The sequence below is a fragment of the Taudactylus pleione genome, unplaced genomic scaffold (assembly GCF_031769625.1).
Source record: "Taudactylus pleione unplaced genomic scaffold, aTauple2 ptg000438l, whole genome shotgun sequence".
Lineage (NCBI taxonomy): Eukaryota > Metazoa > Chordata > Amphibia > Anura > Myobatrachidae > Taudactylus > Taudactylus pleione.
In genome coordinates, this window is record NW_028284840.1 from 1176657 (window position 1) to 1195417 (window position 18761).

Sequence of the window (18761 nt, forward strand, 5' to 3'; positions counted from 1 at the left end):
TGGCTTTGAAATGAAACAAACAAGATGTGCTTTAACTGCAGACTTTCAGATTTAATTTGAGGGCAATTACATCCAAATCAGGTGAACGATGTAGGAATTACAATGGTTTCTATATGTGCCTCCCACTTTTTAAGGGGCCAAAAGTAATGGGACAAACTAAACAATCCTAAATCTAACTTTCACTTTTTAATACTTTGTTGCAAATCCTTTGCAGGCAATTACAGCCTGAAGTCTGGAATGCATAGACATCACCAGATGCTGGGTTTCATCCCTGTTGATGCTCTGCCAGGCCTCTACTGCAAATGTCTTCAGTTCCTGCTTGTTCTTGGGGCATTTTCCCTTCAGTTTTGTCATCATCAAGTGAAATGCATGCTCAATCGGATTCAGGTCAGGGGATTGACTTGGCCATTGCATAACATTCCACTTTTTAGCCTTAAAAAACTCTTTTGCTTTTGCTTTTGTAGTATGCTTCGGGTCATTGTCCATCTGCACTGTGAAGCGCCATCCAATGAGTTCTGAAGCATTTGACTGAATATGAGCATATAATATTGCCCGAAACACTTCAGAATTCTTTCTGCTGCTTTTGTCAGCAGTCACATTATCAATAAATACAAGGGAACCAGTTCCATTGGCAGCCATACATGCCCACGCCATGACACTACCACCACCATGCTTCATTGATGAGGTGGTATGTTTTGGATCATGAGCAGTTCCTTTCCTTCTCCATAATCTTCTCTTCCCATCACTCTGGTACAAGTTGATCTTTGTCTCATCTGTCCATAGGATGTTGTTCCAGAACTGTAATGGCTTTTTTAGATGTTGTTTGGCAAACTCTAATCTGGTCTTCCTGTTTTTGTGGCTCACCAATGGTTTACATCTAGTGGTGAACCCTCTATATTCACTCTTGTGAAGTCTTCTCTTGATTGTTGACTTTGACACATATACATCTATCTCCTGGAGAGTGTTTTTGATTTGGCCAACTGTTGTGAAGGGGTTTTTCTTCATCAGGGAAATAATTCTTCTGTCATCCACCACAGTTGTTTTCCGTGGTCTTCCGGGTCTTTTGGTGTTGCTGAGCTCTCCGGTGCGTTCTTTCTTTTTAAGAATGTTCCAAACAGTTGATTTGGCCACACCTAATGTTTTTGCTATCTCTATGATGGGTTTGTTTTGATTTTTCAGCCTAATGATGGCTTGCTTCACTGATAGTGACAGCTCTTTGGATCTCATATTGAGAGTCGACAGCAACTGATTCCAAATGCAAATGTCACACCTAGAATCAACTCCAGACCTTTTACCTGCTTAATTGACAATTAAATAACGAGGGAATAGCCCACACCTGTCCATGAAATAGCTTTTCAGTTGATAGTCCCATTACTTTTGGCCCCTTAAAAAGTGGGAGGCACATATAGAAACCGTTGTAATTCCTACACCGTTCACCTGATTTGGATGTAATTACCCTCAAATTAAATCTGAAAGTCTGCAGTTAAAGCACATCTTGTTTGTTTCATTTCAAAGCCATTGTGGTGGTGAATAGAGGCCAAAATATGAAAATTCTGTCAATGTCCCAATATTTATGCACCTGACTGTATATTAAGTCATTTGTAACAAAGGAAATGGGGGACGGGAGGACTTGTCGCACAAGCAAAAATAAATATATAATGGTATAATTTATGGTATAATAATACCTATATGTATGTGTATCTGTACATATCCAAAAAAAACACTGGTCTCACCTAATTGTACTGCAAATAAAGCAGATCGAGTAAAGGAGAAGTGGCGGTGCTCGCTAGAGTCATATAATAGTCAGATAGGAAAAAAACAGAAAAAGGAACTCTGTCGTGCGAGCACTCTTATGTTGGATTATCAAAGACCGGACATAATGATATGTCCTAAAAATTAACCTTTATTATAAATGTCTAAAAAAAAACCATGAGAATATTCAATAGATATCCAAAGACGAATATACATATACATTATACAAAATACATTAGTCAAAACACATAACATTGAATACAATTAAACTAAATCACACCCTAAGACTGGCGAAATATTTAGGCAATATATACACTATAGTAAGGTTAGATTGTAGTAAAGTACGTTTAATCTTGTAGCAGTAGTACCTGAAAATAAGTAGTGGGTATGAGAGTATTTAGAAAAGTCCAGGCATAGGGTTATCTCTCCTCATTCTACTACTCCTCACCTGTGCTAAGAGCTATCTATGAGGAGTGAGAGATTACCGGAGGACAAATTGCCTGTGGAAACAACAGGCTAACAGGGACGTTGCTCATATTTCATTTCTGCTTTTGGGTGTCATACATATTAAGTCATGCAACATCATATCAGATAAATAATTCGCTTTATCCATTGTTTTTAAATTTAAAACTACAGATAAAAGGGAGGTTTCTGAAGGGGTAAGAATGACGGGCCAAATATTGTTATATACTCCTTATCAGTGTATAGGCTGCAGCCAGTAATAGGCTGTTGTGTTTTTTCTTATTCTAAGAGCAAAATTTACTTAGCGGCGGGTTCTAAACCCCCGCGGTTTGGTGGCGATTTGACGGCGGGTTCTATTCTGTTCTAAACCCCGGCTGTTTGGTGGCGGTTTGACGGCGGGTTCTATTCTGTTCTAAACCCCGGCGGTTTGGTGGTGTTTTGACGGCGGGTTCTATTCTGTTCTAAACCCCGGCGGTTTGACGGCGGGTTCTATTCTGTTCTAAACCCCGGCGGTTTGGTGGCGGTTTGACGGCGGGTTCTATTCTGTTCTAAACCCCGGCGGTTTGGTGGCGGTTTGATGGCGGGTTCTATTCTGTTCTGAACCCCGGCGGTTTGGTGGCGGTTTGACGGCGGGTTCTATTCTGTTCTAAACCCCGGCGGTTTGGTTGCGGTTTGACGGCGGGTTCTATTCTGTTCTAAACCCCGGCGGTTTGGTGGTGGTTTGACGGTGGGTTCTATTCTGTTCTAAACCCCGGCGGTTTGGTGGCGGTTTGACGGCGGGGTCTATTCTGTTCTAAACCCCGGCGGTTTGGTGGCGGTTTGACGGCGGGTTCTATTCTGTTCTAAACCCCGGCGGTTTGGTGGCGGTTTGACGGTGGGTTCTATTCTGTTCTAAACCCCGGCGGTTTGACGGCGTGTTCTATTCTGTTCTAAACCCCGGCGGTTTGGTGGCGGTTTGACGGCGTGCTCTATTCTGTTCTAAACCCCGGCGGTTTGGTGGCGGTTTGACGGCGGGTTCTATTCTGTTCTAAACCCCGGCGGTTTGGTGGCGGTTTGACGGCGGGTTCTATTCTGTTCTAAACCCCGGCGGTTTGGTGGCGGTTTGACGGCGGGTTCTATTCTGTTCTAAACCCCGGCGGTTTGGTGGCGGTTTGACGGCAGGTTCTATTCTGTTCTAAACCCCGGCGGTTTGGTGGCGTTTTGATGGCGGGTTCTATTCTGTTCTAAACCCTGGCGGTTTGGTGGCGGTTTGACGGCGGGTTCTATTCTGTTCTAAACCCCGGCGGTTTGGTTGCGGATTGACGGCGGGTTCTATTCTGTTCTAAACCCCGGCGGTTTGGTGGCGGTTTGACGGCGGGTTCTATTCTGTTCTAAACCCCGGGGGTTTGGTGGCGATTTTGCAGTGGTTTCTAATGACAGCCCTGTTCTATTCTATTCTAAAATGTGTTTTGACGGCGGTTTTGCTATCTGCAGATTTACTAAGGCCAAAACCGCTGCAAAACTGCAGTCAAAACACATTTTAGAATAGAATGCAGAAAAATATATATAGAATTCCAGTCCAGCGCTGTCTGTTTAATAAAAAGGAAAGATTCTTACATCTAAAACAGTGTCCAATTTTAAGTATTTTTCAGAGTTCAATGGGTTTCAACCTTTGTTCATCAATGGTGCATATCTTTAGATAGAAAACTCTCAAAAAGAAGAGAAAGAATATAGTGCAATATGTTCCACAGATAAAACAATTTATCTGTTGAATACCGGTACATTTAGCTTAGTAGCTTAGTGGGACGGACACTTCAGAGACGTTGAAATCGGGAGAACGGTGGATCTTGTGAGGTGGTGGCTGGTATCAGGAACCTTCTACCCCGCATTTTTTACAACAAAGATGTACCGGTGTTCCTTATACAACTGACCCAGAGAGTGCATCCAATTGGTGATGCGATATGTCTGTTTTTTATTGAAATGTGAGTGCAATATTTTTTGAATAAATTGTTTTATCTGTGGAACATATTGCACTATGGGCCTGATTCAGAGCCGCTCGTAAGCGGCCGCTCGTTCGCTCCGAGCGATGTTCGCACAACTGCGCATGCGTATGGGTTGTAATACGCATGCGCGAACCAGTCATTGCGGTCGGAAATTGTGTGCTCGCAAAATAGCGAATGCCTGCTAATTTGAGTGACAGGATGAGGCGTTTGTGGGTGGTAACAGGGGAAGGTGCTTGAAAACGGGGAGTGGTGATCCAAACGCAGGCGTGCCAAACGGTCAAAACGGGCGTTTTAAGGGTGTGCATAATTAACAAAGCAGCGTCATCGACCACGTCACTTGGTTGTCTTTCAGCCTGAACTGCTCGCATGATTGCGGTAGGAAAATGCTACCACAAGCACTGCAAGCAGTTCATACGCCTTTCGATGTACTCAATTAATCTAATAAATAGCGGAGATGACGTATGATGCGAGCGGCCAGGGGGCGTTTTTTAAAAAATAGCGAGCGCATGTTTCGTTCGCTCGTTCAGACATAGAGGCGTCAACAGACCGCAAAGAGTGAGCGCTCTATTTAAATATCCGGCCCCTTTTTCTGAACGAGCGAGCGCAAGTAGCGTCCGGCTCTGAATCAGGCCCTATATTCTTTCTGTTCTTTTTGAGAGAGTTGGACTGGAATTCTATATATATTTTTCTGCATTGTATTGTTTAAGAGACGTGTAGGGAGTCTCTATAGATACCAGTGTCTGCAGCGTCAATTGCGCAGGTTCAGAACTGTATTTCTGTACATTTTAGAATAGAATAGAACAGGGCTGTCATTTAGAAACCACCGCAAAACCGCCACCAAACCCTCGGGGTTTAGAACAGAATAGAACCTGCCGTCAAACCGCCGGGGTTTAGAACCCGCTGCTTAATTAATTTTGCCCAATGTGTTATGTTACACAGGAGAAAAACAGGATTACAGTCAACCTGAAAATCTCTACTATACTCTTTTCACACTGAAATACCGGCTTTTACCCGGTTTAGCCTAGTACCCCTTTCAAACAGAAAATCAAATTACCGGGTACAGCACTTTTACCCGGTAATTTGCAGATCAACTTGTTTCTTTTTCTTTGTGAAAGGATCACCCTGGGACGAAATTGCCGGCTATTTACCCTGGTAAATAGCAGAGTTGGAGACACGGCAATTTCGTCCCGGGTGGACCCTTTCACACAGATTAAAAAATCCTGTGTTAATCTGCAAATTACCGGCTGGGGTTATGATGACGCAGTTCAGCACGAATCGTGACATCGACCCCCCCCCTCCCCCCACTGCGGGGGTTTGTGTGTTATTTGCGGGGGGTCTGGAGGGGTTGACGGCTGGCCCGAGGAGCTTGACTGGGGTGGGAGAGTCACCGGATTTTCGGGAGGCTCCTGCCTAAATCGGGAGAGTAGTCAAGTATGTTCTGGCCTCTCTTCAAATTAAACACCTGCATTCTCCTTATCCTGGACACTACTTACTAACCCTATGGCTCCTGCACTTAACTCTACTACCATAACCCCTATCTCTAATACCCTAACTCTAACCCCTAACCCAAACCCTAATAATCTAACCCAAAATGGGCAGACTAGATAGGCCAAATGGTTCTTATTTGCCATCAAGTTCTATGTTACCACATATAATTATACTACAGTATATCGTAAAACAACACATGCTCCCACTGTATTGCCATAAAAGAATCCTAATTTTTTAAAAAATTATAATTAATAAAAGCATCTGGTAACAATCTTTCTCTTATGCACATCTTATATATTACAAAATAACCATAAGTGTGTTTCCTGATGTACATCACACTGTGCTGAGCCTAGTCACAATAACATGTTTCCCCAGCCGGCATCTCTGGCAATCACTCAGCACCGAGCTTTGCTGTGCAGTACAGGAAGTTCCTCCCAAATGCACTCAGGAGCTACACTGGGGAATACACAAAGTCTAACAAGGTAAAATACTGCTGTAACTACAGCAAATGTATGGAAGCTGCCAAAAAAGAAAATGCACCAGCGATCATGAGTCAACAATTTCTGGTTCCAAAACAAAATTACAAAGGTTACCGAAGATAGGATCTTATATCTAACAGCATCTCTATGCATGAGGGGAACTTATTCGGCAATCGTTCTCACTGAAAAACGTCCCCTGCCTTTGCGATTCAGAGAAAAGTCAGGACGATTTATAGCATAACTGCCCAACCTCCAGAAATGGCTGTGAGGCTCCCGAAAATTGTGTGGCACTCCCGGCCACCCAGAAAAGTAGGTAAGTCTCCCGGAACTGGCCGTCACCTTCGTGCACCCTGCAGTAGTTGTCCGCAATCCCCCCGTGGCCGCCCACTTACTGATAGAGATGGCCAAAACATCGATGGTGGCCGATCAAAGTTAACTATTTTGCCATCGATGGCAGAGAACTGATGGTTCACCGCCAACGATGGATGAGTAGAAGCTGATGGTTTTTTTTTTCTGGACAAGATGGAGATTAGCTCCACCCCTGGTGGCCGCTAAGCCCCACCCCATTCCTGTACCTTGGTTATTTATTACACATAGGGCCTCATTCAGAGCCGCTCGCTTTTTGCGAGTGCACGCTCTGAATCAGGGCGGGGAGTATTTTTTTTTCCTGTCCGCTCGCTAAGCTGTGGGTGCCCACCCACAGCTAGTGTGAGCTGGCAGGAGATGGTCGCTAAGGTAGGGTCTAAACACTTGCAATGCCGAGTGGACTTCCAGCTCTAATAGAGCCAGAAGTCAACTACTGACATCACGAGTGATGTCAGTAGGGACGCCCACAAACGGCAGGCGTTCCTTCGGGAACGCCTACGTTTGTTCAGCCACCCCCCCCTACCCGCCTACAAAACAGGGCGAGCTGTCGATCAACATCGACAGCCGCCCCGTTTTGCTGCGAGCTCCAGTGCGAGTGAAGGTCTCACTCGCTACGGGGCTCACACACACACGTTGCGCGCGCCACGCGTTGCGAAGGCCGCGCGTGCGCACTGGGCCACCATCAATGCGCTTGTGAGCGGGTCTGAATCAGGCCCATAGTCCTTAATAAATGTGCTTGTTCCAGTCCTAGATACTTGCGTTAAAAAAATGTATTCTATCATTATAGGACACCCTGTATATAAACCAAAAATATTTGAGATGAAAATATGAGATATGGTAAGAACTTACCCTTGTTATCTCTATTTCTACGAAGTCCATAGGGTTCCACAGGATACCTTGGGGTATAGGTGTGACGTCAGGCATCGGGCACCAAAGAGTTAAGCTTTTCAGCCTCCCAGGATGCACTAGGTCCCCCTCCTATACCCCACCCCCGAGCCAAGGCACCTCAGTTAGTTACCAAGCCATAGGCCGGAGGAGGAGAAGGAAGAGAGAGAAAAAAGATCTGGACACACACAAGAATCACATTCTCACCAGAGGGAGACGGAAAAACCGGTGACCAGAGCAAAGCCCATCTGCAGCACAGGTGCGACAGGGCGGGAGTCCTGTGGAACCCTATGGACTTCGTAGAAATAGAGATAACAAGGGTAAGTTCTTACCATATCTCATATTTTCTACTTCAGGGTCCATAGGGTATCCACAGGATACCTTGGGGATGTCCCAAAGCAGTATCCTTTAAAGGTGGGGACACTCCTGTGCCGAAAGGAGAATCCGCCGCCCGAAGGAAGCATCCTGAGAGGCGAAGGTGTCAAACCTGTAATACCTCACGAAGGTATGGACAGAGGACCATGTAGCAGCCTTGCAGATCTGAACTGCAGAGGCACCACGTCGAGCTGCCCACGAAGGACCCACAGACCTAGTGGAATGAGCCTTCAGAGAAGAAGGAACCGGTAGGCCTTCATGAAGATAAGCTTCAGAAATAGCCATACGGATCCAGGCTGCCAAAGTTTGCTTTGAGGCAGGCCAACCCTTTTTACGGAAGCCATAGAGGACAAACAAAGCGTCCGACTTCCTAAACGAAGAAGTGCGGTCAACATAAGTCCTTAAGGCCGGCACAACATCCAAAGAGGCCTCACCCATGGAAAGACCCGGTGAGTTAAAGGCCGGAACAACGATTTCCTCGTTAACATGAAACTGGGAAACAACTTTGGGAAGAAACTCGGGCCGAGTGCGGAGCACTGCCCTGTTCCCATGAAAAACCAAGAAAGAGCCCCTAAATCAGAAACACGTCTGGCCGAAGCAATAGCCAGAAGGAAAGCAGTCTTAGCTGTTAGCCATTTAAGATCCACTGAGCCCAGTGGTTCAAACGGCGGTCCTTGAAGAGCCCTCAGGACCACAGCCAAATCCCAAGGCGCCACAGGTGGAACAAAGGGCGGCTGAATGCGGAGAACACCTTGCATAAAGGTGCTCACATCCGGGATTGTAGCAATCCTACGGTGAAACCAGACAGACAGGGCCGAAACCTGTACCTTCAAAGAAGCAAGGCGAAGCCCATGATCTAGTCCCGCTTGCAGGAAGGCGAGAATCCGAGACAGACGAAACTCCCGCGGTGCATAACCTCTCGGTCGACACCACTGGAAGAACGTATGCCACACGCGATGGTATATCCTCGCGGAAGCCGGTTTCCGAGCTCGCAACATGGTACGCACCACAGAGCTGGAAAACCCCCGGGACCTCAGCATGGCCGTCTCAACAGCCACGCCGTCAAAGACAGCCGAGTCAGGTCCGGGTGAAGACAAGAACCCTGAGACAGAAGGTCCGGTCGTAGCGGCAACCGCAGAGGACTGTCCACAGACAGACCCTGAAGGTCTGAGAACCAGTGCCGTCTGGGCCACGTGGGAGCTATCAACAGGAGCGTCCCTCCTTCCTGTTTGAATTTCCGGATTACCCGTGGAAGAAGGGAGACCGGAGGGAACAGGTATGCGAACCGGAACGTCCACTGGACGGACAGAGCATCCACCAGAGACGCCCCTTCGTCTCTTGTGCGAGACCCGTACACCGGCAACTTGTTGTTGTGCTGGGACGCCATGAGGTCGATCTCTGGAAGACCCCATCTGTCCACCAGCAGTTGAAAAACGTCCGGGTGCAGGGACCATTCCCCCGGATGAACGTCCTGGCGACTTAGAAAGTCCGCCTCCCAATTTAGCACTCCCGGGATGAAGACCGCTGATATGGCCGGAAGATTGTGCTCCGCCCATACCAGGATCCGAGAGACCTCCACGAGAGCCGCCCGACTTCGGGTTCCTCCTTGCCTGTTTATGTAGTCCACGGTGGTAGCGTTGTCCGACTGGACCTGTACCAGACGACCCTGGAGAACCCGATGTGCCTGCTGGAGAGCATTGAAGACCGCACGGAGTTCCAAGATATTGATTGGAAGCTCCGCTTCTGTCGGCGTCCACCTGCCCTGGAACAAGTGTGGACTCGAAACTGCTCCCCAGCCCCGAAGACTGACGTCCGTTGTCAACAGGACCCAATTTGGAACCCAGAACGGACGTCCCCCGCTGAGATGGGTCGTCTGTAACCACCAGGTAAGGGACAGGCGAACCTCCGGGGTGAGCACAATCGTCTGGGACTTCAGAGACTGAGGCAGCCCGTTCCACTTGGACAGAATCAGGTGCTGCAGAGGTCTGGAGTGAAACTGGGTATATTCCACCATGTCGAACACCGACATCATGGAGCCCAGTAACCTCACCGCCGAGTGTAGAGACACCCGGCGGCTGAGCAGACAACTGCGCACCCTCGACTGTAAAGCAGAGATCTTTTCCTCCGTCACGAAGATCCTCTGCTGTTCCGAGTCCAATAAGGCTCCGAGGTGCAGAATCCTCCGAGACAGGATTAGAGTGGACTTCTGCCAGTTGATTATCCAGCCATGCCGTTGCAGTAGCGCAATGGTCAGGTCCAAGTGGCGTAGAAGGAGCTCTGGAGATCCTGCCACCAATAAAAGGTCGTCCAAGTACGGCAACATGCGGACTCCCTGCAGCCGCAGAGAAGCCGCCATGACCGCCATCACCTTGGTGAAAACACGTGGTGCTGTCGCCAGGCCAAAAGGTAACGCCCAAAACTGAAAGTGGTCGCTGCGGATTGCAAACCTGAGGAACTGTTGATGGCGCAAAAGAATAGGGACATGCAGGTAAGCGTCCTGTATGTCCAATGACACCATGTAGTCCCCAGGTTCCATTGCCAGAATGATGGACCGTAGGGTCTCCATCCGAAACTTCGGAACCCGCAAAGACCTGTTGAGAGCTTTGAGGTTGAGAATCGGACGATATGACCCATTGGGCTTCTGTACCAAAAAAAGATTTGAATAGAAACCCTGGCCCCTCTGGGAGAATGGAACAGGCACTATAACTCCAGCCTGGAGCATAGTGTGCAATACCTTCCGCAGCTCCGTAGCCTTGTTCCGGTCTGATGGTAGACCCGTGGTGAAGAATCGAGCCGGGGGTCTCTGCCGGAAGGAGAGGGCGTACCTGTGGGAGACCAGCCCGAGAACCCAAGTGTCTGTCGTAGTGGCCGACCAACACTGGGCGAACTGCAGCAGGTGGCCTCCCACCTTGGAATCCCCCAAAGGGAGGCCCGGACCGTCAGGCCGCAGGCTTGTCATCTGGCTTGGGGGCCGGACGTCTGGTACTCCATGCCTGCTTCTGGGGCTTGGCCGATTTCTTAGGGCCAGCCTGTCGAGGAAACGACTGTGGTTTGGGCCTGCCCTGGGCCCTAGATGACCGAAAGGACGATGGTCCAGAACCAGAAGGAGCAGCGGCCGATGGGAGACAAGCCGATTTGGCTGCCGCCAGCGTGGCCACAATCTTATCCAGATCCGGACCGAAGAGAACTTCTCCGGTAAATGGCAACGCCTCCAGACCCTTTTTGGAATCTGCGTCCGCCTTCCAGGATCGCAGCCACAAGATGCGACGAGCAGCCACCGCTGCTGAAGAAATTCTAGACACCAGAGTACTAATGTCTAAGGCCGCCTCGTTGATATAAGTGACCGAATCACGGAGATTACCAATCAACTCCGCCTGTTTGGCCGGACAGTTGGAATCAAAAGATGCCTCTAATGAATCCGCCCAGCGGTCCATCGCTCTGGCAACCCAGCAAATGGCCATAGCCGGCCGTGCTGCCCCCCCCGCAAGGGAATAAGCGGACTTCAGGCAGATCTCCACCTTGCGGTCCATAGCATCTTTAAGGGAGGACATGGATGACATCGGCAATGTGGCACTACGGACAAGATGGGTTACGTGAGAATCCACCTGTGGAGGGGATTCCCACTTTGCAAAATAATTATCCGCGAACGGATAAGCCACCGCCAGGCGCCTCTGCAGCTGGTATCTTTTGCCAGGCTGTTTCCACGCCTCCTCTAAATGGTCCACCAACTGACCCGAAAGAGGAAAGACTGTGGCATCGCCCTTCACATCCTTGAAAAAGGCATACTTAGATTTAGCCGCTGGGGGAACTTCGTCCTCAATCACCAAGGCTGTGCGGACCGCCCGAATAAGTCCAGGAATATATACTTTGGACTTAGCATCAGCGTCCTTAGTATGGAGGGGTTCCTGATCGTAAGGATCCAGAATCTCCCCATCATCAGACGTCCCCTCATCATCCTCATAAGGAGCCGACAGAGACGCCACCGGCCGTTTATGTGGCAGCATCACAGACTCCCCTTGCAACACATCCGACAAGTGCTGTACAGAACTCGTCGGGGAGTTAACCCACGCTGGCTCCTGAGAAACCGGGAGCAGGGAAATAGGGAGACTGTGGGGTACCACCAATTGTCGTGGGAAACCCTGCATGGGTGACGACACCACTGACTGCTGGGACAAACCCATCGGTGTAAACGAGGGCTGCGGAGCTAACTGGCCCACTAAGGCTGTAAGCGCCTGAGCGAAACAAGCCCAGGGCGGCTCCTGTACCGGTGCTGTAACCGTAAGAGGCCGCGCCATGGACAAACACTGCCGGCAGAGGCCCTCCGCGCTACCCCCCCCCTCCGCTAAGGGTACTTTACACGTAGTACACTGTAGCCGGAGGGGAAAATCACTTTCAGACATGATGGCACCACGTATGTGACCCCTCTCACCAATTATATATTAAATAGGCGAGAGACCACCCTGCAGCACCGCAAGGGCTTAGCAGAAAGAACAGGGACAGTAATAAAGCTGACAGTTAGAAGAAAAGTTACAGGCAGCAGCGCTAGCACAGTCACATACAATGCAAAGAAATATCAATTCCTGCACTAACAGAGCTGATCACTCAACTACACAGACACAGGGCCTGGTAGGACACAGCGCAGCATACACAGACCTGACCCAAATCGGAGGAGAGGTATGCGGGGGGACCCAGACCACGATGCTTCCGTCCAGGCTTCCAGCAGCGTTCACCATGCGTTCAGAGAAGATGGCCACCGAGGAGCAGAGAGGAGGCTGGCCTGGGGGAGGAGCGCTGCCACAGGACCAGTCGGCAGCGTGCAGAGAGGGCTGTGTGCAGAGGGGGAGGCGCTGGCTGTGAGACAGGGAAGGCGCGCTCCCCTGGCATGCATTTAACCCCTGGGACGCCGCAGCGCTACCGCTCTGCTGCGGTCCGCTGTCCCAGGGGGTAGTGGAAGCGCAGGTTAGAACCTGGCTCCACACTGCAGCCAGTCCCCAGGGAGCCCCCTGCCTGGGGACTTAGGACCATGTGACCAGCGGGGACCCACCGCGGGACCCCGCTGCTTACCTTTGTCCCCCTTGAATCCGGCCATGGTCCGGAACATCTGGGGTCACCGCTAGCTGTGACCCCAGATGCTCACCAGCATCCCCGGATCGGTACCGGCGTTTTGATACCGGCGGGGGTGTAGGGAAGACAGCATGGACGTCAGGACTGACTGTCCATGCTGTACATCCAGATGTGCAGCCACAGCTGCATAGAAGAAAGCTTCAGGGGCTCTTCTAGCCCCCACTCCAACAGGTGCACCCGACTCTGGCCGGGCACCAAACTAAACTGAGGTGCCTTGGTTCGGGGGCGGGGTATAGGAGGGGGACCTAGTGCATCCTGGGAGGCTGAAAAGCTTAACTCTATGGTGCCCGATGACTGACGTCACACCTATACCCCAAGGTATCCTGTGGATACCCTATGGACCCTGAAGTAGAAAATCAGGTTTAGGTCTGCAGCGAGGGTTTAGATTTTGTCTATTCTTTCCTTATACTACCAAGAGGAGGACTTTATTACATTTAAAATATCAAAAAAGAGCCTATTAAGCTTTTTTATACAATAGTAACTCCTATCCTCAAAGACAGCTGTAACCGCTATGTTGGTTAGATCACTTTTCCTGTCACGGCGCCACTTGGACAGACAGGTGATGGGATCTCCTCTGTGACAGTGTTTCTCGCAACCAGTCCTCAGGGGCTGATAACCACACAGGATCCCAGAAATACTAATGAAATAATCAGTAATCAGCGTGTAATGAGAACACCATCGCTCTATGGTACTCAGATCACATCGCTGCTGCTGTATATCACAGACCGGGTCACAGTGTAGGATGTGAGACCAGCTGACCGGAGCCACAGAGGACATCACAGGAGCAACCAAACACCGGAGGTAAGTGAAATTAAGGGGGTGGAGGGGTGGTCGCAGGGTGGTTCACGATCGTGTAATGGGGGTTGTGGGGGGGGGACGCAATCACATGGGGGTAGCGGCTACCAGTCGGCATCAGGGCGGGGAGTATTTTTTTTTTTTTTTTCCTGTCCGCTCGCTAAGCTGTGGGTGCCCACCCACAGCTAGTGTGAGCGGGCAGGAGATGGTCGCGATTATCGCGACCATCGGCATTGCGAGGAGACCCTAAGGTAGGGTCTCAGCACTCGCAATGCCGAGTGGACTTCCAGCTCTTGTCGAGTGGATGCCGAGTGGACTTCCAATGCCGAGTGGACTTCCAGCTCTTGTCAATATACGTGCACACAATGTCGGTGTAATTACGGTCAACTTGCGAGCAAGTTTACATCAGCCCCCAGTGCGCATCCTATGTCAGGTCCAATTCATTACATATTCATCCTCAATACTTGGTTTACTTGCCGTTTCCTTAAAGGTTACTGATCTGCTGATCCTAAGCCGCCCGATCCTAGTCTGACATTCTGACACAAGTGGCAGTAACATCACAGGAGCACCAATCTCCGGAGGTAAGTGAAAGTAAGGGGGGGGGTTGCGGGGGGCCGCAGGGGGGTGGTGGGCGGTCGCAGGCAGGTTCACGCTCGAATCTGCAACGGATCGCCGCGATGTTGTGATCCTGCAACCTGGCATCGCGGGGTCAGTGAAATCCAACATGTTGGATTTCATAGAAATGCCGATCACGATCAAAAAATTATCGTGATTGGCACATCGGTGAAATCTAACATGTAAAATTTCACCGATCCTGCGACGGATCGGGGAACATCAATGGCCGTCGGTCGGCATTTCCGACCAGCGGATCTGCGTTTCTGATCCGATCGCAACATCGCAGCGATCCGTCGCAGATGTATGGGGACCTTTAAACATTGAAATGGTATAATCAGCGCCATTTCACTACATTTACATCTCTGATCTCATCTCACTTCACACTCCTGCCGATCCACTGCGCTCAACTCTCTTGCCAACTGATTATTTCCTCCTACTCCCGCATACAAGATTTTGCCCATGGTGCCTCCTACCTCTGGAACTCTCTCCCTCTCTCTATTAGACTACTTACCTCTCTACAAATACCTCTTTTCCACCAAAAACTCGGGTTCGACCTGGGTTTTCAGACATGGTTCCAACCCAGGTCAGACACCATTTACACAGCACCATCGATATGGGTTATTCCCAGATCAGCCCCGTTCACACTGAACCTGGGTCTGCCCTGCTAAACTTGTGAGGTCATAAAAAGTGGGAGGTGACTGCTCCACAACCACCAATCAGCTCATTTTAGGCATGACCCAGGTCGTATAACCTGGGCTGCACCGTTTACCATTTCCCCATTACCCAGGTCCATCCTGGGCCAGACCCTGGTAGCTATCTGGGTTGGATTGCGGGCCACTTGACCCGGGTTATTTTTCAGGGACCATTTTACACTGAGCTGCGACCCGGGCAGACCCAGCAAAAACCCAGGTTTTTGCTCTGGTGTAAAAGGGGTATAACATTCAAACAGGCTCTCAAGACCCACTTCATCAAAGCTTCCAGCTCCCATCCTAACCTGCTGCTCCATGCTTCTTTCTCACTGTATACCCCATCTGTGGTCACTGCGGTCTGTCTGCCCCTCCCCTTTAGAATGTAAGCTCTCACAATCAGAGCCCTCTCCCCCCATGTGCTTCTCCTTCCCTCACTCCTACGATCGTCTACACCAAACTCCCCACAAGGGCACCTAACACTTGCTTGCTGACGCCCTGCTGCTTTTTTGAGTGTTATGATCGCTATTGCAGCAATGTTTATAAACTATGTCCTTGTCCTGCATTGTTTTGTACTGTAAGTCGCTGTCTTCTTGTTTGCTCATTTGTTTATGTACTTTGTGAGGCGCTGCAAAACCTTTGTGGCGTCATATAAATAAAGGATAATAATAATAATAATAATAATAATAATAATAATAATAATAATAATAATAATAATAGATTATAAGGTGCATTTACGTATCAGTGTGTTTTCATCAACAAGTAGATCTTATTAAGCAACAACTGCTGCTTTGGGGCTCGTTTACATTTGGATGTGAATCAACTTTATGACACGCCTCTTACGCAGATCAGTACACGTCCATTAAACTGCCGCGTTCATTGGTGCTGCTTTCATAATCTCCCTGAAATGCTTTTTCAAAAGTAGGCAAGTATACACTGCTATAAACGTGGCTACAAAAACATATTTGCGTACTTGCAAATATGAATAGCATCATGATATGAACAATTTTGTTTTCATTCAGTTATCAACTTATACTTAATGTGGTTTATTTGATATATCCTGCGACCTGACAGTATTTATGTATTTTGCGTATATAGGGCCTGATTCAGACCCACTCGCGAGCGGCTGTCCGCTCGCAATGTGGGTCGATGGTCTGCACTGCACATGCGCACGACGGAGGGAGCTCCGTCGTGCGCATGCGCGAGACGCGACGAGTGAAGGACTTTCCTTCGCTCGTAGTGTCTGATCAAAGGGGGCGTGCTGTCGATGTTGATTGACAGCACGCCCCCTTTGGTGGGCGTGCCGGGGGTGTGCCTGCCAGACGGAGAACGCCTACCGTCAGAAGCCGGCCCCACTGACATCACTAGTGATGTCAGTGGGAGTGATTTTGGCTCTGATAGAGCCAAAATCACTCCTGGCCTTGCGGTTGAAAAACTCAACCGCAGGCTTCTGCTCGCAGTGGCGATGGTCGCGATGGTCAAGACCATCGCGACCATCATCCTGCACGCTCGTATATGCTGTGGGTGGTGACCCACAGCTATACGAGCGTCCAGGACGACGCTCCATATTTATGGAGGTGGGCTCTGATTGAGAGCGAGCGCTCTGGTCAGAGCGTCCGGCTCTGAATCAGGGCCATAGTTTAAAGCATTTTAAATATGTTTTATAGCTTTAAATCAGCATTATTAAATCTAGCCAGCGCCCTAATTTATCTTTTGTGCATTTGTTTCTGTATTTGGCCTTGCAGTACCCACTTAGTGAGCAGGAGACAACCTCTGAAGTTAATTAAAACTACATTTCCTATACTCCATAGGAAAATATATATAATATATCTTCTAGTGACCTAGCGCCTGGCATTGTGTGTGGGTTGTGTGGATGTTGGTACAATATTTTCTACCCTTCTGCATAGGCGTGCATAAATTAGCCAGTGCGATTGCACACGCAGCTTAAGTACTTAGGGGGAGATTTAATATGGCTTGGAGAGAGATAAAATTGGAGATAAATAGCACCAACCAATCAGCTCCTAACTGTCACTGTACAGGCTGTGTTTGAAAAATGACAGTTAGGAGCTGATTGGTTGGTGCTATTTATCTCCAATTTTATCTCTCTCCAAGCCTTATTAAATCTCCCCCTGTCTGCGTTAGCAATTTCTAAGTAAGGTCAGGGCTGCTGTAATTTTGCATGAGGGGCCGATATTACTCAATGTTACCGATGTATACGTAGGTATTACCGATGTGAGATGGCGGTAGTGGGAGGCAGTGGGCGTCTCTATGCTGGCAGTGCAACGGCATTGCGATAGCAATCATTAGCATATTTTCGCAGCAGACCTGCGTGCACTTACAGAGCTGCGATCGCAATAGCGATATGTAATAAATCAGGCCCTCAGTTCAGTACAGCCGCAAATGTCAGTAACCCCTACCAATACGACACACCCAAGCACAGAGGGGGCGATTCAAATGTTTTTTAAGCCGTGATAATTAATGAGCGCCCAGTTTTGCTATTGAATTTTTCTGTGAACTCATTAATTTTCGCCCTCTTCACCCCCTATGAGACCAGGTTTTGCCGTGTAAAACGGCTAAACCCGTCTAAAATTCTGGTTAGGGCGCGCTAACTGCGGTTAGCGCACCCTAACCAGGGGGTTTCTCACACATTTCTGCTCGCACCCTCCTGAGTGCGTGTAGAAATGCCGGCGCCGGCGGCTATCGCGCCCTGACAGAGCAACAATTGAAGTCAGGCGTCTTTAAAAAAAAAAAAAAGCCGCCGGCAAAACATCTGAATTGCCCCCAAAGACCACATACTGACCATACTAAGGGGTAATAGGGAAGGGATGAGGGGCTGGGTAATTTAAGAACCAACATTGGAGCTATCTGGTAGAGAACTGGGCAGATAGCAGATATGCTGCCACAGATGGTGAGATATCCCTGTTCAACAGAGCTTACAATCTAAAGTTACTGTAGGATAACTTTCCAGCCATAGTGCCACTAAAAGACCCAGCATGCCCTACCAGCCTGAAGAGGCATGCTGGAATTTGTAGTTCCATACAAGCACTACTTGGGCTACAGGGTAGCAACATCGGATGTAAGCCTCTCCATATCGCTTCTGACACTCACCCACACGCCTGGACAGCCCCAGCTCCTCATTCAGCCACTGACAGATGATCTCTGACATGACGGTGCCCGGTATGAGCCTGGGTCCCCGGCTGCTGCAACTTCCAGGCAGGAGAACGTTTCAACACAGCGCGGTAACTGCTGCCAGGCCGCGTCCCGTCTCCATGACAACCCGTTACTATGGAGCGTTGCTACGGAGCTCCCAGGCCTGCTCTGTGCACACTGCTGCTGCTGACAGAGCGTTCTGCTCTCGGCTGCCACCTACTGCCGGCCGCCGGTAAAACGACCTGACGGCTCTATAGAACATTTTATTATAATGGCAATATACTGTATCTTGTGCTGTAACTGTAAACTTTCATATTGCAAATAGGTCCTTCTCTGTTTAAATATACAGTGAAAAATATTTACCTCTCTCCTTGGGGTTTGTACATTAGCTATAATTTATAAGCATCATATAATATAATAATCGCCACAATGGAGCCAATACAAGTTCACTGCTGTAATATATAGCTGCAGGGTATACTCTATGGGGTCTATTTACTAAGCAGTGTTAGGAGACGGAGTGAAAAGTGATAAGAAAGTAATAAGGTGCCAGCCAATCAGCTCCCAACTGTCATTTTTCAAACACAGCCTGTGAGATGGCAGTT

The 18761-nt window shown here is 49.0% G+C and overlaps 1 protein-coding gene across 1 annotated transcript in view; it reads right to left on the reverse strand.

The window, feature by feature from the left end:
• Nucleotides 1–18293, reverse strand: part of SPEF2 (sperm flagellar and cilia associated 2) — a 212814-nt gene extending 194521 nt beyond the window's left edge. Inside the window, exon 1 of the mRNA XM_088447783.1 lies at nucleotides 18118–18293. Within this exon, the coding sequence (XP_088303909.1) occupies nucleotides 18118–18175 (58 nt within the window). The 5' untranslated portion in view covers nucleotides 18176–18293. The remainder of the gene's footprint in view (nucleotides 1–18117) is intronic.
• Between the last annotated feature and the right edge of the window lie 468 nt (nucleotides 18294–18761).